The following is a 24,203-nucleotide window of genomic DNA, read 5'->3' as shown; positions in this document are numbered from 1 at the left end:
TTACTACAATCCGCAAGGGATTTACTATAAATCCCTTGCAGGGACAGAGCTTGCGATAAAGCTCTGTCCCTGCGGATCCCATCCGCACTCTAGTCACGGTATTTTTGGAAAAAATACCGCGACTAAGAGCCCGCGCATGCGCCGACCAATCACCGCTACTACTCCCCCACCGACGCTAAGCCCCGCCCCCGGTGCTAAGTCCCGCCCCCCACGATCACGGACCCCCGCGACCCCCCCTCCCCCCCGCGACCCCCCCTCCCTTCATTACACTTACCTGCATCCTCCTGGCCTCCGGTGATCGCCTCCGGTGATCTTCTCCGGGCTTCCCGATCAGGTGATCTCCCATACTGCACTGGGGCCCGATCACCTGATGACCAGGCCCCAGTGTACTATGGGAGACCAGCTGACCGGAGAGGAGCCATCACCGGAGGCCCGATCACTGGTCCCTGGATTCAGGTGAGTAAAAAAAAAAATGTTTAATTTTTTTTTCTTTTTTTTACAGTAATCAGCTTGTGGTCTGCTTAGACCACATAGCTGATTACTGGTACCTGCTCCCTCCTCTGCTCTCCCTGTTAGAGCAGAGTGGGAGCCCGGTAACCGGGGGAGACCCTGGATAACGCCACCTGGCGTTATTACCACAGGGCTTCCCCCGGTATTTTTTTACAATTTATTTTTAGTAACTGTGGTGGGATCACATTTCCCATTACAATTATGGGAAATGCGATCTGCTTTACTAAAAATAAGTGATACTTAGGGGTTGGAGTAGAATTTTACTAATTCTACTCCAATTGCCCTGTAATAACTACAGGTGAAACTAAAATAATGTGAAAAGGGTGTGAAAACACCCTTTTTCACTTTATTTTAGTAAAAATAATGTTAATAAATAGAGCCCTATGTAGCATATTGGGGCATACTTGCCAATTCTCCCTCATTGTCAGGGAGACTCCCTGAAATAGTAGCAATCTCCCTGACTCCCTGAAGAGTCCAGCAATCTCCCTGATTACACCTTACCCCCATTATTTAGCTGTTATATAACAAAAAACAGATATATACACTCACCTGGGATCATCGGTATCATGTCCCTGCATTGGTTATAAGACACAATGATCCCTATGGCTACATGCATATTCTGAAAAGTATTAGTGTGTTTTCATCAACAAATAGATCTTACTAACTGCTTTGGGTCTCATTTACATTTGGATGCAAATTCATTTTATGACACGCCTCTCAGATGGAGGAGTACACGCCCACTTTAATGTAAGCTTATAGGTGTTTTTTCACAATCTCCCTGAAATGCTTTTAGGTAAGTATGTACAGTATTTGGGGTCAAAGCTGGGACAAAGAGCCCCTGGGCCTTGTTGTGGATGCTACTTCTGCAACCCCTATTGTGATGCCACCTCATGCAGAACATGCAGCAGTACTGACTTTCTACAGCAAAGGGTGCCCTCCAACATTTCTTCCAAGGTGGAAACAACTTTCTAGATAGCAGAGATGCAAATAACATAGCCTGGAGATACAGAAAGATGTTACATGGCTGTGATAACATGCTACTTGTCATGCTCCTTGATGTTGTCATGTCAGTGTATCTTCTCCAAATCTAGACACTTTAGTCCAGGGGACAGGGAACTTTTTTACCATTTATCCCAAAATATATTTAGATACGCCGACATTACCCCCTTGATTTGAAAGGAAGGAAATCATATAGTAGTACCCCATATAATGCCTCTGTAGTAGTGCCCCCATATAACGCCCCTGTAGTAGTGCCCCCATATAATGCCCCTGTAGTAGTGCCCCCATAGTTATGCCCCTGTAGTAGTGCCCCCATAGTTATGCCCCTGTAGTAGTTCCCCACAGTTATGCCCCTGTAGTAGTGCCCCCATAGTTATGCCCCTGTAGTAGTTCCCCCATAGTTATGCCCCTGTAGTAGTTCCCCCATAGTTATGCCCCTGTAGTAGTGCCCCCATATAATGCCCCTGCAGTAGTGCCCCCATAACGTGCCCCTGTAGTAGTGCCCCCATATAATGCCCCTGTAGTAGTGCCCCCATATAATGCCTCTGTAGTGCCGCTTGTACAAAAAAAAACCCACTTCCCTTAATCCCCGCTCCTGCATCCGTCGCCGTCCTGTCCGCCCGGCTGCTTCTCAGAACTATGGGAGAGACATCATGACGTCTCTCCCATAGTGTGCATGGAGAGAGGCGGAAGCTGGGGTTCAGAAGAGAACTCCAGCCTCCGGCTTACGCGGCGCTGCAGGGAAGGAGCCGGGCGCCCGCTAGTATTAACATCTCAGCGGGCGTCCGTCTTAGAGCCTCCCTGCGGCACAGCCGGGCATGCATATGATTCATTCTATATTCATATGCATGCCCGGCTGTCCATCCATTATCCCCAGGAATTTAATTTTTACCCCAAGCGGGGTAATTTACTCCTGTTCCCTGACCACTGCTTTAGTCTGATACAAATTCACACTGCACAATATTATACAGTGTCAGATAACACAATGGGGCTGTGTATAATATCACATAACTAAATATTTGCCAAATACGATATTTAAAATCAGCATATAATGACTGAGAGCAAATCAGTATACAACACTACAAAGTATTACAGAAAATAACATGTCAGCACCATGTTGTCTTCCTCCTTCAACAGAGGAGGGGGAGGTAATGTTCTGCAGACTGCACGTTTCTCCTCTGATTTCAGATGCGCTGCTGGAGGTGCATGACCTTCCTGCGATTTATGTAAAGATCAAGTTCAAACCTCTTCTCAGTGGGGCATAAAACAAAGAATAAAATCTGAGGTCAATAGGGCGTAAAGCTGAGAAAAGACCAACAGAGCATAGAGCAGGAATGTGTTGGGAACTGTAGGTGAAGGCTCAGGGAGACACATGTTACCCTGTGTTGGGGACTGTAGATGAAGGCTCAGGGAGCCACATGTGACCCTAGGACCACTTGCAGGGGTACCAAACATTGTAAGATGATTGTTAGCAATCATTGATATTCCTGATTTGATGGAAGTACTTTTCCCATCAAATTGCAGGTATTTGCTGGTTGCCAACCATCAGATGCGGCTTTCTGATGCCCATCCGAGAGCTGGCTGTTTCTGTGCAGCTGCGGACACCCGGAGGTGATGTTCGCAGCACAGCTAATGTGTGCATGTGTGCAGCTCGGAATTCTTCTGCGCACATGCACACTAAAAGGAGTAGCTAGCAGCCATTGCATTGCTGGATTTGCTATTGAAAGTCCGGCAATCATTGATACCGGAATTACGATGTTCATCGCTAGGGGAAGTGAGTCTGGTGATCTCTCCCTGCCAAGATGCTGTGGCTACACTGTCTTTGACAGTGCACAGCTTCTGCAGGGGGCCTCGGTATTTCACCTCACGCTTGGCCACTTTCCCTCTAGTATCTGTGCTTAGCAGATCTCTTGGCAGCCCTGACAGCATGGGCGTATCTACAGTATAATCAGTGCAGGGTGTGCGGTGCACAAGGGGCCTCTTGTTGAAGGGCGGTCCACACCACACACCATTTCAAAATACCTCCCCATCGACCCCACAGGTATCACTAGGAACATGGGGCAAGCACCATGTTTTTGAAGACCTGCACCGCATATATCATTGGAAACGTGTCGCAGGTGCCATGTTTCCAAAGCTCTGTATATGCTCTCTGAAGAAATCACCAGGAAAATGGTGCCAACATCTTTTTCCTGTAAATCGGTGCATGCGTACCAGAGTTTACTATGGAAAAAACTGGAGAGAGAGGGTGAAGGGGGACGCATGGAGGCTGCACACTGGTCCTCCAGTGTTACATGGAAGTGCTTAGTGCACCTTACAGACTTCCCCCATGTTTAGTGAAAGAGGCACAGTATTCCAATTAGTAATACTGTACTTTTACTAGTACTTTTTAATGAAGTTCCTGTGTTTCATTCCTTAAATATATCTGAAACACTATGAAGTAAAATAAAGATGAGCAGCTTGGATTTGACTCTGACCTGAAAAAAAGGTCGGCGTGTTTTGGAGTATACACAATATTTACATTTCTGGGAAATTTTAATTTTTGCCTTTTTTTTTTTTTTTTTTAGATGCGAACTTGGCAGGAAGAACTGAGCTAAAACAAAGCAGCTCAACTCTACTTAAAAACCATTTACCTGGTAAAGAGAATTTAATTCACAAGACTATGCTCCTGGGCAGGATTCCTTTAGTTTGCACAGCAGTAGAGCTGCGACATGCATAGAAAGCCAGAAATGAGCACTCTAGTCTGACAGCCCAATACAGATTCAAGATGAGCTGTTAGACTGTATTATGCTTGCTCCAGCTTCTTACAAACATGTGTCATAGTTTTACTACTGTGCAAGCTGGAACAAGAAGTGCTGAATAAAATGCTCTCTCTTAGGTGAAGGAGGTTATTATGTGTATATATATATATATATATATATATATATTAGGGATGAGCGGGTTCAGATTTCTGAAATCCGAACCCCCCCGAGCCCCCCTGCTCCGAGTCGTATCCGAGTCATACTCGACTTTTCCCGCCTGACTCGGATCTGAAATCGAGGCAAAACGTCATCAACCCGCCTTCCGGATCTCGCGGGTTTTGGATTCTATAAAATGTTCCTGCGTCGGCGCCATTTCTCACTCCGGCTGTGGACAGTGAAGAGGGAGGGTGGGAGCTAGGGCTGGCTGGGCTGTGTTGTGCTGCTGTTGTCCATAGAGGCTGTGACCACTCAGTCCATAGGGGCTGACTGGGCTGTGTTGTGCTGCTGTTGTCCATAGGGGCTGGCTGGGCTGTGTTGTTCTGCTGTCATAGGGGCTGGCTGGGCTGTGTTGTGCAGTCAGTTGTCCATAGGGGCTGTGTCCACTCCAAAGTCTATAGGGGCTGGCTGGACTGTGTTGTGCAGTGTCCCATAAAGGCTGTAGTCCTAGAGGGGTGCTGTACTGTTGTCCAGGGGGAGATCTGTGCATCAGGGGTGCTCCCCCAAAGTGCACTCCAAAAAAAATAATTTTTTTTTTCTGTGTTTGTGAATTGTGGGCCTGATTCAGAGCCGGACGCTATTTGCGGACGGTCATTCCAAAAAAGGGGCCAGCTATTTAAATTGAGCGCTCGCTCTTTGCGGTTTGTTGACGCCTCTATGTCTGAGCGAGTGAACGAAAAATGCGCTCGCTATTTTGTAAAGACGCCCCTTTGCCATTCGCATCACACGTCATCTCCGGTATTTGTTAGATTAATCGGGTACATCGAAAGGCATCTGAACTGCTCACAGTGCTTGTGGTAGGTTTTCCTTACCGCTATCACTGCGAGCAGTTTAGGCTAAAAGACAATCAAGTGACGTGGTCGATGACGCTCCTTTACTAATTATGCACTCCCATTAAACGCCCTTTTGACCGTTAGGCACGCCTGCATTCGGATCTCCACTCCCCCGTTTCCAAGCACCTTCCCCTGTTACCACCCACAAGCGGTACATTCTGTCAATCAAATTAGCAGCCCCTCGCTGTTTTGCGAGTGCACGATTTCCGACCACAATGACTGGTTTGCGCATGCGCATTATGACCCATATGCATGCGCAGTTGTGCGAACATCGCTCAGAGCGAACGAGCGGCCGCTTACGAGCAGCTCTGAATCAGGCCCTGTGTGCGCAGTAGCCGCACGTGCATCAACAAAGTAACGCCAAGCGTGCGCCTGTGTCATAAGTAAAGGGCCGGCTGACTTGACCGTTAAAGGGTGCTGTAACCCTCAAAGTGCACTCCAAACAAAATAAAAAAATATTTTCTGTGTTTGTGAATTGTGTGCACTGTGGCTGCACGTGCATCAACAAAGGAGCAGCGCCAAGCGTGCGCCTGTGTCCCATAAGTCTGTTAAAGGGTGGTGTAACCCCCAAAGTGCACTCCACAAAAAATAAACAATTCTTTTTTTTCTGTGTTTGTGTGCGAAATGTATGCGCAGTAGCCGTACGTGCATCAACACAGCAGCAGCGCCAAGCGTGCGCCTGTGTCATAAGTCAAGGGCCGGTTTGGACATCTGGTCCTGACTGAAGGACGTGCCAACAATGTCAATTTCTGACATGTCTACTGTCACTGCATATGATACTGTCACCACTGACAGAATGGTGGAGGAATTATTTTCTGTGTTTGTGAATTGTGTGCACTGTGGCTGCACGTGCATCAACAAAGGAGCAGTGCCAAGCGTGCGCCTGTGTCATAAGTAAAGGGCCGGCTGCCTTGTCCGTTAAAGGGTGCTGTAACCCCCAAAGTGCATTCCAAAAAAAATAAAGTTATTTTTTTTCTCTTTGTGAATTGTGTGGGCTGTAGCCGCACCTGCATCCTCGAAGCAACAGCGACAAGCGTGCCTCTGTCTGTTAAAGCGTGGTGTAACCCCCAAAGTGCGCTCCAACCAAAATAAAATAATCTTTTTTTCTGTGTTTGTGTGAAATGTATGCGCAGTAGCCTCACCTGCATCCTTAAAGCAGCAGCGACAAGCGTGCGTCTGTCTGTTAAAGGGTGGTGTAACCCAAAAAGTGCGCTCCACAAAAAATAAAAAATTCTTCTTTTTTTTCCTGTCTTTGTGAATTGTGTGGGCTGTAGCCGCACCTGCATCCTCGAAGCAGCAGCGACAAGTGTGCGTCTGTCTGTTAAAGGGTGGTGTAACCCCCAAAGTGCGCTCCAACCAAAATAAAATAATCTTATTTTTTTCTGTGTTTGCGTGTGAAATGTATGTGCAGTAGCCGCACCTGCATCCTCAAAGCAGCAGCGACAAGCGTGCGTCTGTCTGTTAAAGGGTGGTGTAACCCCCAAAGTGTGCTCCACAAAAAATAAAAAATTCTTCTTTTTTTTTCTGTCTTTGTGAATTGTGTGGGCTGTAGCCGCACCTGCATCCTCAAAGCAGCAGCGACAAGCGTGCGTCTGTCTGTTAAAGGGTGGTGTAACCCCCAAAGTGCACTCCAACAAAAATAAAACATTTTCTTCTGTGTTTGTGAATTGTGTGCACTGTATATGCATCAACAAAAGAGCAGCGCCAAGCATGCGCCTGTGTCCCATAAGTCTGTTAAAGGGTGGTGTAACCCCCAAAGTGCACTCCACAAAAAATAAACAATCCTTTTTTTTCTGTGTTTGTGTGCGAAATGTATGCGCAGTAACCGCACGTGCATCAACACAGCAGCAGCGCCAAGCGTTCACCTGTGTCATAAGTCAAGGGCCAGTTTGGACATCTGGTCCGGACTGAAGGACATGCAGACAATTTCTGACATGTCTACTGTCACTGCATATGATACTGTCACCATTGACAGAATGGTGGAGGATTACATCGGTGACAGCATCCAAGTAGGCATGTCAGACAGTCCGTACCTGTACTGGCAGGAAAAAGAGGCAATTTGGAGGCCCCTGTACAAACTGGCTCTATTTTACCTGAGTTGCACCCCCTCCAGTGTGTACTCCGAAAGAGTGTTTAGTGCAGCCGGGAACCTTGTCAGCGAAAGGCGTAGTAGGTTGCTTCCACAAAATGTGGAGAAGATGATGTTCATAAAAATGAATGATCAACTCTTCCATGGAGACCAGCCTCCAGAAGGTACAGAGGGACCTGTGGTGGTGGATTCCAGCGGGGACGAATTAATACTCTGTGAGGATGAGGATGTACACAACACTGAAGAGAGTGAGGAATCGGTGGATGAGGAGGATGAGGCCACCGTAGAGCCAGTTTGTGCAGGGACAGATTAATTGCCAGCTTGTTTTGTGAGGGCCCAAACGAACCAATAATTTCAGCCACAGTCGTGTGACAGACCCTGGCACGGAAATGATTGGTTTGTTAAAGTGTGCATGTCCTGTTTATACAACATAAGGGTGGGTGGGAGAGCCCAAGGACAATTCCATCTTGCACCTCTTTTTTTTCTTTGCATTATGTACTGTTTGGGGCCTAGTTTTTCAAACTGCCATCCTGTCTGCCACTGCAGTGTCACTCCTAGATGGGCCACGTGTTTGTGCCGCCCACTCGTGTCGCTTAGCATAGTCATCCAGCTACCTCGGTGCAACCTTTTGGACATAAAAACACTATTGTGAGGTGTGAGGTGTTCAGAATAGACTGGAAATGAGTGGAAATTAAGGTTATTGAGGTTAATAATAGCATAGGAGCAGAAAACCCACAAATTCTGTGATTTTAGCTGTTTTTATGCTTTTTTAAAAAAAAATACAGATCCAAAACACAAAACCCAGAACCCAAAACACGGAAGGGTGGTTTTGGCAAAACAAGTCCAGATCCAAAACACGAAGAAAGATCCAGATCCAAAACCAAAACACGAAAAGTGGCCGGTGCACACCCCTAGTTTCAAGGAAGTTTTTTGGGACAGAAGGCAGTATTAGTAAAGCATATAAAAATATATTTATTTGGTATAAAAGATAGACAGGAATTAGATAGACAATGTCTAGATAGACAACAGGTGTTAGACAGGCAATAGGTCGACTGGGACAAAAATTCGACACAGTAAAGGTAATCATGGAATAAGGTCGACAGGTACAAAAGGGTCAGAAGGTTGACACAAAAATGGTTGACAAAAAAATGGTCTACCCCTTTTTTGTCTTCTAACCCTAATCTTTACCCCAACCCTCCCCTTGGTGCCTAACCCTAACTCCTGGTGCCTAAGCCTAACTGTCGGGGTAAGTGCCTAATCCTAACCGTCCCTTCTAGTGCCTAACCCTCCAGTAAGTGCTTAACCTTAACATTAAAAAATAAAATACGTTGACCATTTTTGTGTTGACAATTTTTATGTCGACCTTTTGATCCTGATGACTTTCTGTACCAGTCGACCTTCCTCCATGTCGACATTTTCTGTGTCGACCATGTGTTCCTGTTTATCTTTTGTCGCAGTCAACCTACTGCCTGTTTAACATCTGTGGTCTATCTAGACATTGTTAACCTTTTTACTGCCTATCTATAGTCTGGAACCCGCGGACATGGTGATGAGTCCACTGTAAAGAGAATATGTTTACCGTTCAGGAAACTGTTTTGTTTACAAGTGAAATTAATATCTATATCCAAAATATGTCTATTATGCTGGTTTTGTATTAATAATCTTATGATATATACATACAAGTAATATTCTCAGATAATGTGCCTATGCTTATTATTAAGGTTTTTTTTCAGTTCAATTGATTTTAGCATCTATTCCATATAACAGTCAATAGAAAATATGTAAACACTATCTACATTTACCTACTCTGATCCCAGTTTGCTGCAAAAAGTAGAAGAATCTTCTGCCCATAATGATCACGGTTGTCAAGAACGCCGGGAAATCCATCCATGAGAGCTCGTTTAACACCTCGATCATCCGCTTTAAGGTTTTTAAACATGTCTAAGTTAAGCTGGCGATACTGGAAATACTGAGCGAGGAGGCGGAAAGCTTCCATCTGATTGAACTTCCTGGCTCGTAGAAACCTTAAGATGAAGGCATCATCTGTCCGTAGGAAGCCAATGTCCGGTCTAGTGATGATCATGTCTCTGACTTGTTGGATATCCTGATGTAAAGTGTCTGGATTTTCATTTAATTCCAAGCGGGCTTTCTCTATAGTCTCTGGACTAAGTCCAGCTTGCAAGTGGGTCATCTTTATCACCTTTCGGTTTTGTAAATCTCAGTCTTTGATGAATTAGTTGCAGAGATACATATCCCATCCACCAAGGCTTGAAATCAAATCCTTCAAAGTGACGAGTGACTTTAGAGATGTGCTTCAGAACAGCAAGGTCTTTAAGCCACCAGGAACAAATGTAATGATGAAATGCTGATGTTATATCCTTCCGCACGAAAACTAGATTGATCTCTACAAACATAAGAAATAAAATTATTTAATTAATACAATATTTGTAACCTTCATTTTAATTTAAATTCTAACATTTATTTTCTCATATTTGTCTTTGCTATATACAGATCTATGTTATGATGATTAATTTGTCTGCAGGAAACCACTATCTGGGCTAAATTGAATATTAAAGACAATAAAAGAGTAAAGCAACAACCTGAACAAAAACTGCCACTGGTAGAAGCACTAAATGGAGAGGAACACAAAAACTGCCACTGGTAGAAGCATTGTATAGAGAGGAACACAAAAACTGCCACTGGTAGAACCATTGCCAGAGAGGAACATAAACACTGCCAGTGGTAGAAGCATTGCTGGAGAGGAACATAAACACTGCTAGTGGTAGAAGCATTGCTGGAGAGGAACACAAAAACTGCCAGTGGTAGAAGCACTGCTGGAAAGGAACACAAAAACTGCTACTGATAGAAACACTGAATGGAGAGGAACACAAAAACTGCCACTGTTAGAAGTACTGCTGGAGAGGAACACAAAAACTGCCAGTTGCAGAAGCACTGCCGGAGAAGAACACAAAAACTGCCACCGGTAGAAGCACTGCCGGAGAGGAACACAAAAACTGCCACTAGTAGAAGCACTGCCGAAGAGGAACACAAAAACTGCCACTAGTAGAAGCATTGAATGGAGAGGGAGGAACACAAAAACTGCCACTGGTAGAAGCATTTCCGGAGAGGAACACAAAAACTGCCAGTGGTAGAAGCATTGAATGGAGAGGAACACAAAAACTGCCACTGGTAGCAGCATTTCCGGAGAGGAACACAAAAACTGCCACTGATAGAAACATTTCCAGAGAGGAACACAAAAACTGCCACTGGTAGAAGCACTGCTGGCGAGGAACACAAAAACTGCCACTGGTAGAAGGATTTCCGGAGAGGAACACAAAAACTGCCACTGGTAGAAGCCCTGCTGGAAAGGAACACAAAGACTGCCACTGGCAGACGCACTGCTGAAGAGGAACACAAAAACTGCCACTGGTAGAAGCATTGCCGGAGAGGAACACAAAAGCTTCCACTGGTAGGAGCATTCCTGAAGAGGAACACAAAAACTGCCACTGGTAGAAGCACTGCTAGGGAGGAACACAAAAACTACCACTGGTAGAAGCATTTCCAGAGAGCAAAACAAAAACTGCCAGTGGTAGAAGCATTTCTGGAGAGGAACACAAAAAATGACACTGGTAGAAGCATTGCTGGAGAGGAACATAAAAACTGCCACTGGTAGAAGCACTGCTGGACGAACACAAAAACTGCCACTGGTAGAAGCATTTTCGGAGAGGAACACAAAAATTGCCACTGGTAGAAGCATTTTCGGAGAGGAACAAAAAAACTGCCACTGGTAGAAGCACTGCCAGAGAGGAACACAAAAACTGCCACTGGTAGAAGCATTGCTGGAGAGGAACATTAAAACTGCCACTGGTAGAAGCACTGCTGGAGAGGAACACAAAAAATGCCACTGGTAGAAGCACTTTCGGAGAGGAACACTAAAACTGCCATGGTAGAAGCATTTCCAGAGAGGAACACAAAAACTGCCACTGCTAGAAGCATTTCCGGAGAGGAACAGAAAAACTGCCAGTGGTAGAAGCATTGCCAGAGAGGAACACAAAAAAATGCTACTGGTAGAAACATTACTGGAGAGGAACTAAGTGCTGTTTGGTCCGTCTCTATAATTGCAAGTCATGTAATACACTTGGTGAAGTAGCTGTAAGATGTTCACGGTACATTTAATAACTCATTAAGGTCTGCTTTACACATTGTTCTTCACAATAAATGTCACACCTTTCTAGAGTATATAAAACACAGCCTGATATGCATCTATAGCAAACAAAGCATGAGCCAGGTCTTGCTCATTCATGAACATCACTGACTTAGAAAGTACTGTACAGTACATAAGATATATACAGTATATAGTTGGCACCTTTTCTTGCAATGTGTCTTATGTGTCCCCACATTGCTTCACTATTGTGAACAGCACAAAACTGATACCTTGGTCACTAGAGTATATTTAAGTACTTTACTTGAATTTCACATGTTAAACAGTGGCAGTGTCACAAGGCAGACAATTTTGGAGATCAATGCAGAATTACATTCTTTCTTTATTTTATCATTTTGATTGGCCCTTTCTTTGCAGAGAGCAGGACCGGACTAAGGCTTGTGGGGGCCCTGGGGCAATAAAGTTGTGGGGACCCCCTCCAATAATATGTATTCCCTTCCCCAAAGTGCCCCCTAATATGCCCCACAGTGTCTCCCCTATATAGCACAGGGTGACCCACCCCCAATATGCCCTACAGTGCTCCCTGTATGGTATATAGTGCCTCCCCCACCCAGTGCCCCTAAGTACTCACCTCCCATGGTTGGCCCATCTTGAAAGCTTCTGGCTCTGTGTGTTGTGCATGCACAATGCAAACAGCGCAGAGCAGCTCCTGAGTCACATGACGCTGATGTGGGGATTTGGGAGCCGCTCTGTGCTTTATGCAGCACTGACTGAATGCAGAACACAGAGACGTGGCAGCTCCTGTCTGGGAACCTGTTCTCGGCAATTGCAGGCTTACACTGACCCTCCTTGGGGGTCCCTCTGTGTGTGTGTGGGCCCTGGGGAAACCGCCTCTGTTGCCTACCCCCACCTAATTTGGCCCTGGCTGACAGGGTCCCTAATATAAGGATCATTCAAGAATGTGCTAGAGGTTCACTGAGAGAAAGGAAAACCACAGCATAGGCAAACGTCTGCCTGGAAACCCCCCCTCCCCAACCCACACCATGACCACAATAGAAATAGTAATGTAATAGAATTTTACTAGCGCTGTACGTTCTTCACAGTATCACAAATGAAATAACGCATATTAAAGCTGGTTAAGTGCTAATTCTACCCTCTTCATGGACTGGCCACACTCACTCTAAAATCCAGCATTTGGAAACCCCCCTCTAGAAATCCTGCGTTTGCCACTGCACAGTCAAGTTACCGTGTTTATTTCGAATGATGCTTTAGACAGAGATTTTATGCTAGAAGTTAGATTTTCAAATGTGGTTGAATATTATCCAGTGTGTTTTGTTACTTATTTCCAAGGGGGAGACAAGTATCAAAACTTTGAGTAAGATAAAGTGGATAAGTTAACCATAGCAACCAATCATCTTCTGTCATTTTATAGACTGCTGTAGATAAATGATAGCTAGAAGCTGACTGATTGCTATCATCAAATTCTCCACTCTTGCAGGTTTGATACATCTCCCCCCAAATGCAGTGAGTAGTCTGTGCTCCGAGAGTGTGTGTGTGCATGGAGGAGTGTCAGTATGAGCGCCTCCCGGTGTGGCAGAAAGGGGAGAACGCGCCTACTTGGTCATGTGATTGTGGTCTGTATTAGACCAATGATTATTAATGTATCATTTTGCTCATATGTATTACAGACGATTTCTGGTGAGTTCACCATGCTACTAATATAAGCAGAGCCAGAGCATTTCTCACAGTGTGGGGTTGATGTAGAAAGCAGTGAAAAGAGTATAGAAGTGGACCAGTGGAGAAGTTGCCCATAGCAACCCCTACATTTTCCAGTCCCCGTAAACCTAAATGTACTATAGTGCACTGACCAGATGTGTCAGGATCTGTAAGAATTTTAAATCCAGATTTATATATGACAATTTATTTATAGCAATTAGATAAAGAAAAACGAGGAAATGAATGTGCATCTATAAAGCATGTACTCACAGATATAAACAGAAAATGTATGTCTCTACTCTGCATGCATTTCTCTCCCAGTCAAAATGATTGAATGCAACTACATGATTAGTGTCTGCCTATTTTTCAATCCTTTGTAAGTGTAATAATTCAGTGCAGCACTCAATCCCACTAATGCTCTGCTTTACAAAAGGTTTCACAAGATCTGCTTTGCAGCTGAGAACGTATGTGTGTGTTCTACAATGGAGCAGATGTTTCAGTGAAAAGAAGGTCTGCACATATGCTAATACAATACATAATATCCATAAGTATTTCTGTGTTGTGTATAGAAATTATTATCCATTGCAAAACCAAACAACATACACACTATACATAGCATTCATCTATCTATCTATCTATCTATCTATCTATCTATCTATCTATCTATCTATCTATCTATCTATCTATCTATCTATCTATCTATCTATCTACACACACCTTTATCTATCTATCTATCTATCTATCTATCTATCTATCTATCTATCTATCTATCTATCTATCTATCTACACACACCTTTATCTATCTATCTATCTATCTATCTATCTATCTATCTATCTATCTATCTATCTATCTATCTACACACACCTCTATCTATCTATCTATCTATCTATCTATCTATCTATCTATCTATCTATCTATCTATCTATCTGTCTATCTATACACACCTTTATCTATCTATCTATCTATCTATCTACACCTTTATCTATCTATCTATCTATCTATCTATCTATCTATCTATCTATCTATCTATCTATCTATCTATCTATCTATCTATCTACACCTTTATCTATCTATCTATCTATCTATCTATCTATCTATCTATCTATCTATCTATCTATCTATATATATATCTATCTATACACACCTTTATCTATCTATCTATCTATCTATCTATCTATCTATCTATCTATCTATCTATCTATCTATCTATCTATCTACACACACCTTTATCTATTTATCTATCTATCTATCTACACACACCTTTATCGATCTATCTATCTATCTATCTATCTATCTATCTATCTATCTATCTATCTATCTATCTATCTATCTATATCACACACATTCAGTATGTCAAATTTTTTTAAGCTCACTTTGAAATAGATTGGCAAATAATGCATGGCTATTACCCCGACACACACACACACTCACACACATACTATATATACAGTATATATCTATATCACACTCACTGCATGCATTGCATATTTCTATCCACATCACACACAAAATAAATTGCTTTCTATCTGTCTATAACACACACACACACACACACACACACACACACACACACACACACACACACACACACACACACACACACACACATGCGTATCATCATCTAATTGCTGATATAACTCAGTACATATTTATATAGAAGTATGCCTAATACTTCAAAGGATAATCTGTACGGGTTGGGTATGAAATCCCGGCAGTCAGGAAGCCTGCTGTCAAAATGGCAACAGCGGCATCCCGATACTGGGAATCCCAAGGGGTCGGGTAGGTATGTTAACTCTCCCCCTTGTCCCCCTAACCCTCCCTTCTTGCACCCTAATCCTAACCCTCCTCACCCCACACCCTAATCATCCCCGTTAGTGCCTAAACCTAACCCTCCCAAGGGGTGCCTAACCCTAACCTCCCCCCCAAAGCCTAACTCTAACTCCCCGTGGGGCCTAATGCTAACCTTCACCCCCCCTGCGGCTAAAAGCTAAGGGCACCCTGGCTTACCATCGAACGGGATGCCATCTGTCGGGATTCCGGGGTCGGTTCGTGGGCTGGTGTTGGGATCTAGCCGCCTATGTTAAATCCTGGGTCGGGAATTCCGATGCCGGGATTTCACCAGACGGCATCCTGGCCGTCGGTAATTTAACTACATCCCATCTGTACCAGTCCATGTTATTTAGATCAGATTGTTGACACTTCTAATATAGAGATTTTCATAATTAAATTATCATAGTTCTTTAGGTTAATAGGTAGTTAGCCAATATTGTTCAATGCTCATAGCCTCTGTTGTCTATAGTCTTGATGGACACTTAAACATTAAACAATCACTGTTCAAACGACCCTCTAGATTCAATAACTGTACAGTACTTGATTGTTGAATGGGATTCCCTATAAGGAGTGTGATTTAATCAATGGTAACTAATTATTATGTTGGCACATTTCCACTTGCACCCTGCTTCTTTAAACTTCCTGCTTTGTGTGCCTTCCATCTGTCACAGTCTAGCAAATTAAACCTAGTCAATGGAAACCTGCTACCAAATTGTCCCCAGATTTACCTCTATTAGAAAGGCCATGAGCCAAGATCAGAAGTCTCTTTTATTTCTCTAATTATGAGATTAATTACAATTTCACAACTTTTATGCATTTTTTAATACATCACCAGTGCTTAGCTGAGATTTAACACTATTGAATAATCATTAACAGTAGAACAAAGAATAAAATAATTATTCCAAGCTCATAATATGAAGGTGTTTGTACGGACATAACGGTCTGCAGGAATTATTATATATTGAATTCTATGAAGGTTATTTTTTTGTATTATATTACTCATCTCAAATTATTAGTTCCCTTAACCATGTAAAATACAATGTATCTCTTTATTCAGTCAGTCTAAACAGATGTGTATGTAAATGTGCACTAGATCAATAGTATATAAATTTAGAACGGGACATAAAAATGTGGTGGCTTAGTCAAACATTACTTTTAGAATTGATTTGCATGTGTCTTTTATGTTTTGCTTTCAGAATACAAAGATCTTTGTAACAGTGACATGAACATATAACGCAATAATATATTATTTTGTGCTCCAGTTAGGAAATTATCTATAGTAGATATACAGTAAGTCTTATGATTAAATGAAAATGGAAAAATACAGGAAACAAGAAAAGCCAAGGGCATTTGTGTGTATGCTAGAAGATTTTTTCATAGTAAGAATTGAGATGATTAATAATACAAAAGAACAATATGTGATGCAATTTGTCAGAATTACCATGTGCATAACTGCAGCTGTCATTGTAGTAATTTCATAGTATTGCCGGTTCTGTTATATTGTGTACAGAATTCTCAGGAATAAAGATGTAAAACACAAAACCTTAGGGGTAGATAACGTTAACTGAACCAAATTGCAAATTGTTAGGTAATGTTAGACACACTATTATTACTTGACCTGGCTATCAGTGTTTTTAGTACTTAAACTGGGTACACACTAAACGATGTGTATCCAGCATGATGTCGCTAGTGGCGGGATCCGGCAGGGGTGCCGGCAACGGCAAGTGCATACACACTTGCTGATGCCGGCAGCGAAGGAATGATGGTGGGGGACTTGCAACGCTCAGCAGCATGGCCCCACTGATGATATCGCCCATTGGACCTGCATGCAGGTCTGATGGGCAATGTCGCTGATGATGCGCGGGATATGCCTGATATGTTGATCGATCCACTGGATTGGATGACATATCGTCTAGTGTGTACCCAGTATTATAGTGCCTGATTCTGAGTTGGGAGCAAAGCAAAAAAAGCAAGTAACTTTGCATCCGGAACAAACCATGTTGCACTGCAAGGGGCGTAAATAAATTTATTTGTTGTGAATGCAGGGTAAATACTGTCTGCTTTTACATGTAGCCCACAATTACTAGAAAGTTTTATTTTTACACTGCAATTTTTGATTTGAGTTTGGACATGACCCTTTCACATCTATAGCTGGGTACACACTATACCAGGCCTGGCCAACCTGTGGCTTTCCAGCTGTTGTGAAACTACAAGTCCCAGCATGCCTTGCCAGAGTTTTAGCATTCCCTAATAGCAAAACTCTGGCAAGGCATTCTGGGACTTTTAGTTTCAAACAGCTGGAGAGCCACAGGTTGGCCAGGCCTGCACTATACGATATAGTGTACAATATATTGTTCCGATGTGGATCAGAACGATATATCGTACAGATTGTGCAGTGTGTAAGCCTGAATGCATGTTCACAGCAGTCGTACATCACATTGTCCCATCTGCTGTTCTGCACAGCAGATGGGACAATGCAATGAGCAACGCGGTGCTGTTAAATTGACCATGTAACGATACATCGCACCATCGTACACTGGATAGTGCAGTGTGTACAGAGCGCACAATGTATCGTTACATCATGTCGTTTCAATGCTGGGTACACGCTTTGTATAGTGTGTACCCAGCCTAACTCACTCCCCACATTTTACATCTGCCCCACCTGCAGAGCAACATTGCTTTACCCAGGTGCAAAGTTACTAGCTCTTTTTTCTGTTATGCTGAGTACACTAGCAGCCAGTGTACGTGCGGTCGCCGGGTAAAGTGTGTACCCAGCATAACTCCCAACTCAGTATCAGCCTCAGAGGGTGTACCAGCATCCTCTTTTTCCTTCATGGCACTCCCATGGAAGTCTCACCCTAATAGCACCTCTTATTACAGTATGTTTTAAATTAAGGTGTGCAGTCCAGCCCCTCCCCCTTTCCCCATTATTTTTCCTGGAACCACAAGCGGGAATACAGTGCATCTGAACATATCAATAAATCTGTGACTAAGGGTCTGATTCCGAGGTAGACTCAGTGTCCATGTTTGCGCATTTGAGTGACTATTTGCTACTGCTCATGCGCGGAAGTCCCTGGAAACCCCTGCGGGACATGCATATCACTGATTGTATGCAGAGATCTCTGTTGCGTACATGATGGCTCCCATCCCAAGTGGAAGGGCGAGACTAACATTTGCATGTCATCTCAGCTGCGAATACAAAATAAATCACTGCGACACATGCATTAGTGTCCACCTCTGAATCAGGCCCTAGATGCCATGTGCACTTCTAAAGGAAGCTAAAATACCAGTAACTACTTTAGGAGCATCTTTGCAGATATTGTAAGTTTATTTGGGCAGGGTCGTCTTTAACTTCTGTTTTATGTTTATATGTAAGATATTTGTATCAAGATCCCCTCGATGTACAGCGTTGTGTAATATGTCAGCACCTTATGGATAAAGGATAAGAATAATGAGAAGACCATATACAGTAAATGGTGTGCTGTGACTCAATGACTTGTTTTGAATGAGGCAAATTTGGGCAACTGCAAATATTTTGGTAAAAATAGTTTATAGGGAAATATAATAGAAGGAATTAATTTGGACATATACATTTTCTTGCAGTTAAAGTTAAATTAAGGGTTTATACAATACTAGTAAATCAAATAATTATGAAACCAGGTCAGAACATCACAACCAGGGGCAGAACTATGGGAGACAGTGGAGGCGCCAGCACTAAAGAAGCACATCCTCCATTGCCCACAATATATTCACCCCACTTAGGGCTGTAAATATGTACCCGGAGTGTACTGTCACTGCCGCCCAATACATGGCACCTCTTCCCGTCACCTGAGAAGCCACCATAACCATATACTAGTAGAGGGCTCCATGTCAGACCATCAGATGCTGCTTCGGTCTACCTGTAGCCTGTCCCTGCTCATTGATGTCACTTCTCCTCAGCAGCTTCTCAAGCTAGTGTGACTCTGGCACCACCCCTCACCCCAAAACTCCCCGTTCCACTCCTTCCTGGTGGCAGCTCTAGCCGCGGACCTGTGCGATGGGCCTGAGCATAAGCACAGGTGCAGATCTTCCAGGAGCTGGATGTCAACAAGAATGCACCAGAGCTGCGGGTAAGAGGGCACGGGAGGCAGGTTAAATTATAACTTGCCTCCAGGCGTCCGGGATGAACTTACGCCACTGATCACAACATCACAGTACTGAGAATTTGGGTTGTCCAGCAAACTGAAATGCCCCTTACAACCCATGCCAAAGTGTAATACATGTAGCCCCACCTCCTTCATTGGCTATTATGGCCTACTATGATTGTGACATGGGACCCACAGGATAACCCAGTCAGTAGTCCATTACACTGGGATGATCCCAGAAAAACCTTAAGTCAGGATACTGCGAATACTGGTGCCTACAATTTAGGTAACTTGGGCTAGGCCCATCGCGATTATCTGTGGTCATCTTCCAGCTACATGTACTTAAATGCCCAATAATAATATTGTCAATTAGCTCAGAGAAATTGTGTTAATTATTGGGTTATACATGTTGCAATATTGGGCAAATTGCCCAATGGCAGCTGTAATAGTGCATCGTGTATGACCCACACGGCAACAGTTCATTTTATTCTTGCAAATAATTACAGGAAATTAGACACAAAACCATGACTGTGTCTCTGACAATGCTTAGTGAATAATGTTTCAGGCCTGCTGCTATTAACCCCAAAGTGTTCTGCTTGTGTGCTACTTTCAAGTCTTACAGCATAAAGTTTTTTTTTAAGATACAAAAAGATTTCTTTAAAAAGTAAATGAGTAGCAATAGTGTACAGCGCAAGCAGTGGCCATTGTTTCTTATTTAAGGAGCCGCAATATAAGATGCAGCACTGAGTTTTTTACAATAATAATTAAATCCTTGTCACAATATTGGGTCAAAGATTCTTTCACAAAAAAATGCACAAGAATATGTGATATCTTCAGCTTCATGTGCAATGTTACAACACAGAATATATTCATGTTTTAGTATATCACCTAATATTAAAGTGTTGTTTTAGAAGTCCCTCATATAAAATTGGATACAGAGTAAATATAGTAGAATATTTATTGTACATGTACTGTACTGCAATTGTACATATAGGCTATTCAATAAGACTTTTTTTTTCTAATTGTCTTTTAATATCCATTAATAGTCCCAGAAGTAAATTGACGGTTGTGATTTATTGATATATAGATCAAGAGCCATCTGAAGTCCTAAGCAGTCTTTACACCATCTAGGTCATTTGCATCACATTTAGGAGGTGAATATACTCTATGCTGCAACCGAAGAGAGCATAATGTACCCATACAAAACTATCACCCTTGTATCAAAATGACAGATTGTGTATACAGGTACATATATTTATATATCTCTAAATAAAGATGTAAATGATTTCGGTATTATATACATGAAAGGCACAATTGCTAAATACATCAGTAAGGTTCATATGGAAAGTGAGATGACTTGTGGGAATTCACATCCTACCTCAATAGGTATATAACAAGTAAGATTGTTACATAATGTATAGAGTATATGATGGATGCATTGGTCAATTCAGCAGTGTATAATAGTCTCTGAAATCCATTCACAGCCATCCCAACATCTTATCCACTGGCACAGTATCTGTTCTTGTCTGCTGTGAATTGCACTAACCCCCTTTAGTTCTAACCATCCAGCATTATCACAACTGAAACACCCACGGTACCCTCCTTTCCCCCCATAACTCCCTGCTCGTTGCCTACCTTTCCCATCACTTAACCCCTTTGCTGATTGCTGCCTTTGCATTGCCTTCTATCAGATCTCCCACCAGCCTTGCATTTAATTCTACGAGCGTCAAACACAGCATTTCTCTCGTTGGAAGATATTAAAGAAATATTATCAGCGATAAGAAAACGCATTAGCTGCATGATCCATAGCGGCATAGATTCCACAAGTAAAGGTTATATTAGCATCACAGATCCTGCTTCTTTCCGATGACTCACCAGACCTAGCAGCTTGTCCTGGCTCTGAACTCCCATTCAGTGCTTTGTCTCCTTAATAGCATAGGGTCGGTGTGAGACATATTATGCAGAGCATTGTTGGAGGGGGAGGCAGAGCTGAGCCTCCGAGACACTGCAGATGGGAGCTGTCCATGCGCTACAGTGCTGAAACACTGCAGCTGCGTACCAGCAATGAGACCCACATACCTGTTACACGTTACTCCCGCTGGGAAAGACACAAGCAGTCCATCTTGGATATTGCAGTATCGGCTGTCTCCATTTGTCTCCTGAATAATGTCTTCAGCTGTTGAAGAGGGTGATTTTCCAGAAGGCTTGAACTGGAATGAGGTAGTGAAAGGGTCCAATCGAGCACTGGTTGTCTTCAAGGCAAAAAGAAACGAAAAAAAACCTGTTCTTCCAAACAGGCCCATCCCCCTGATGTCTAATTGGTTGAAATAAATTTGTGGAGGAAATATTTGAAGATAAATGTACGTTGCACCTTTGTAGATATATGGGCTGATTTAGTGTTGGGAGCAAAGAGATAAAGGCTACATTTGCACTTTGACAAAATCATTTTGCATTAGAGGAGGAAAATATGTAAAATATGCAGAGAGATTTAGAGATGGGAGAGGTGTGCCTGTACTGAAATATAAATTGCTGCGTTAATATAAAGCTGTCCATCATTTGTGGGCTACATGTAAAAGCAGACAGTTTGTACCCTGCATGCAAAAAACATAAATATATTTATACCATTTGCATGATTGAAACATGATTGGTCCAGTTGCAAAGTTACTCTTTTTTTGCTTAGCTTTGCTCACAACTCTGTATCAGCCCCATAATGTAAGTGAATTTGTGAATCAGTAAGGCCAGCTGGCATGTGACAATGATCCAAGGACAATCAAGAAAGTGGCTAACATGCAAACTTCCACATTATTTATGCAGTGCGCATTTTGGGTACATAAATCTAGCAGACACTGCAGAAACCTACTGTAACTGTTTCTACAGTAACTCTAATTTTTAAACCCAGATTTGCAAAAATATAACATTTGCTATTTTTAAGAAGAAAAGCCACATGCATTAATAAGGATCATAAACAACTTCAAATGTACACTATTGCCATATTTTTAAAAACACAAGCAGGGCTTTATTCTTTTCTTGTCTGAATATGAACACTGCATACATACTTTTGTTTTTGTACAGATCTTGGAGTCTCATTTATGTCCTAAATTATGTATGGGTTAATGGAACATCAGGATTGGCCTTATGTATTAAGACTGATAAGTATCTTTCAGTATTTTATTTATTTATTTTTTGGACAGGGCATGAAGGTTCTGATAATTTCTTTTTGCATTCTATATTGAATGCCCCGATCCCCATGTTCGGCCACTTTTTTGTGATAAAATGAAATTATTTCTTTTCACAGCTGAAATCCCAGATTTGCATGGACTTGAAAGCCAGCAGCAAAAAGTTACACATTTTTATATTTATATTTCCTACACAATTTTCCATTACAAAGTTTTCATCCCTAAACAGTTTGAAGAAAATATTTTTGTTTCACGTCATTTATTTATTTAATTTATTTATTAACAGTTTCTTATATATAGCACAACATATTCTGTTGCGCTTTACAATTGTAAACATTAATAGAACAAAACAGTGTAATAACAGACAGATATATAGGTAGGAAGGCCCTGCTTGCAAGCTTACAATCTATAGGGAACATAGAACTAGAAATCTGTGACTGACAACACTATTACTGTAAGTGAAGCATTTTAAGTGGATTTATGGTACCCGAATGAGATTCAGTAACTTGTGCCCATCATGGTACTAGTAGGTTCTTTAGAAGAGGATGCAAGAGTTTGCATACAATTAACAGAGATTCCTAAAAATAGTTATTAAGGGGTCTATTCAGCATTGATTTGTTTACATAAAAAATACGGAAACTATGATTTTCGTTTTTTTTATGTAGCTCTCCTATTCAGCAATTATCTTCTCCATTGATTCCCATCTTGCGGAATACCGCACTGTAGGGATCAGTCCATTGATCTCTACAGTGCTTTAACACTTTTTGCTATTCAGAAAAGCAAAAAGTGTTAATTCTCCCGATAAATATTTCCTTTATATAACGCCATTTCAGAATGGCGTTTACATGAAGAAAATACTTATATTTCCCGAAAACTGCAGGGACAGAGTGAAATTTTCCCATAAGTCCCTGCAGCATCTTGTAAGCCCGCCCAGTCTCCGTCCCTGCTTCCCAGTGATCGGTGGCAGGTAAGTCACTCTAGAGGCTTTTAAACCCCCCCAAAATGGATTGATATGTGTATATAGGCTTTATACTAGCCTACAGATAAAACGAAGAAGTTTCAGTGTGCTCCTAATGGGATTTGGATAAACTTTTACAATTGATATGTCCACAATAATCGATATCCGTAATGATGTTGCTACTCCATAAATCCACTTAGGTTATTTTAACCACTATGTCCTTGTGGAAATCCTTATATTTGTTATATCTTAAAGGACTTGATGATTTCACTATTCTATTTCATCCACAAGGGTGGCTATAATATACCACTGTGCAAGTGAGAAACCAATCCTTATTCAAAATTATGTCCGAAAGTCCAAAGACAGTAGATAAAATGTTTATAACCAGTTCACTGCAGATTCACCAATCCAATAAATTTTCAGTTGTATTCCTCTTTTAGATGCGGCTCTTCATTTGTGTAATTTTTTTATGATATATGTACATGAAAAACACAAAGAGAGGTAGCCAACATAGCATAAAATCTTTTACACTTTATTAGGAATATATAGAAACATAAAAATGGAAGCGTACCAAATATAACCTTTTGAGAAAGGCACACTCAAACACATATAGGGGTATTATTGCTCCCCCTATAGAGCATTACCTTCCCCGTCTGGGTATGCGTCCAATACAATCACCAACGCGTTTCAAACACTATCTGGGTCTTTACCAAGGTGTAGCCTGTATACATGTATATTATGTGCACTTATATTTAACATTTATATATAAATGTTAAATATAAAAGCACATAAATATACATGTTTACAGGCTAGTATAAAACCTGTATACACATATCAATCAATTTCGGGAG

General features: G+C 42.2%; 1 protein-coding gene across 2 annotated transcripts in view; it reads right to left on the bottom strand.

The window, feature by feature from the left end:
* Positions 1–21,377, bottom strand: part of CLVS1 (clavesin 1) — a 153,760-nt gene extending 132,383 nt beyond the window's left edge. The window contains exons 1-2 of one of the 2 annotated variants that reach the window (XM_088469354.1): positions 21,298–21,377; positions 9,188–9,789 (exon numbers count right to left, since the gene is read on the bottom strand). In XM_088469354.1, coding sequence (XP_088325480.1) covers positions 9,188–9,576 — 389 coding nt within the window. In that variant the 5' untranslated portion in view covers positions 9,577–9,789; positions 21,298–21,377. Of the gene's footprint in view, positions 1–9,187; positions 9,790–21,093; positions 21,177–21,297 lie in introns of those variants that run through there. The other variant, XM_088469355.1, reaches the window with a different exon arrangement.
* Between the last annotated feature and the right edge of the window lie 2,826 nt (positions 21,378–24,203).

This window comes from Taudactylus pleione, unplaced genomic scaffold, assembly GCF_031769625.1.
Source record: "Taudactylus pleione unplaced genomic scaffold, aTauple2 ptg000090l, whole genome shotgun sequence".
In the NCBI taxonomy this organism is placed as follows: Eukaryota; Metazoa; Chordata; class Amphibia; order Anura; family Myobatrachidae; genus Taudactylus; species Taudactylus pleione.
The sequence above is the reverse complement of the archived record's forward strand: the minus strand, read 5'-3'. Positions and strand labels throughout refer to the sequence as shown.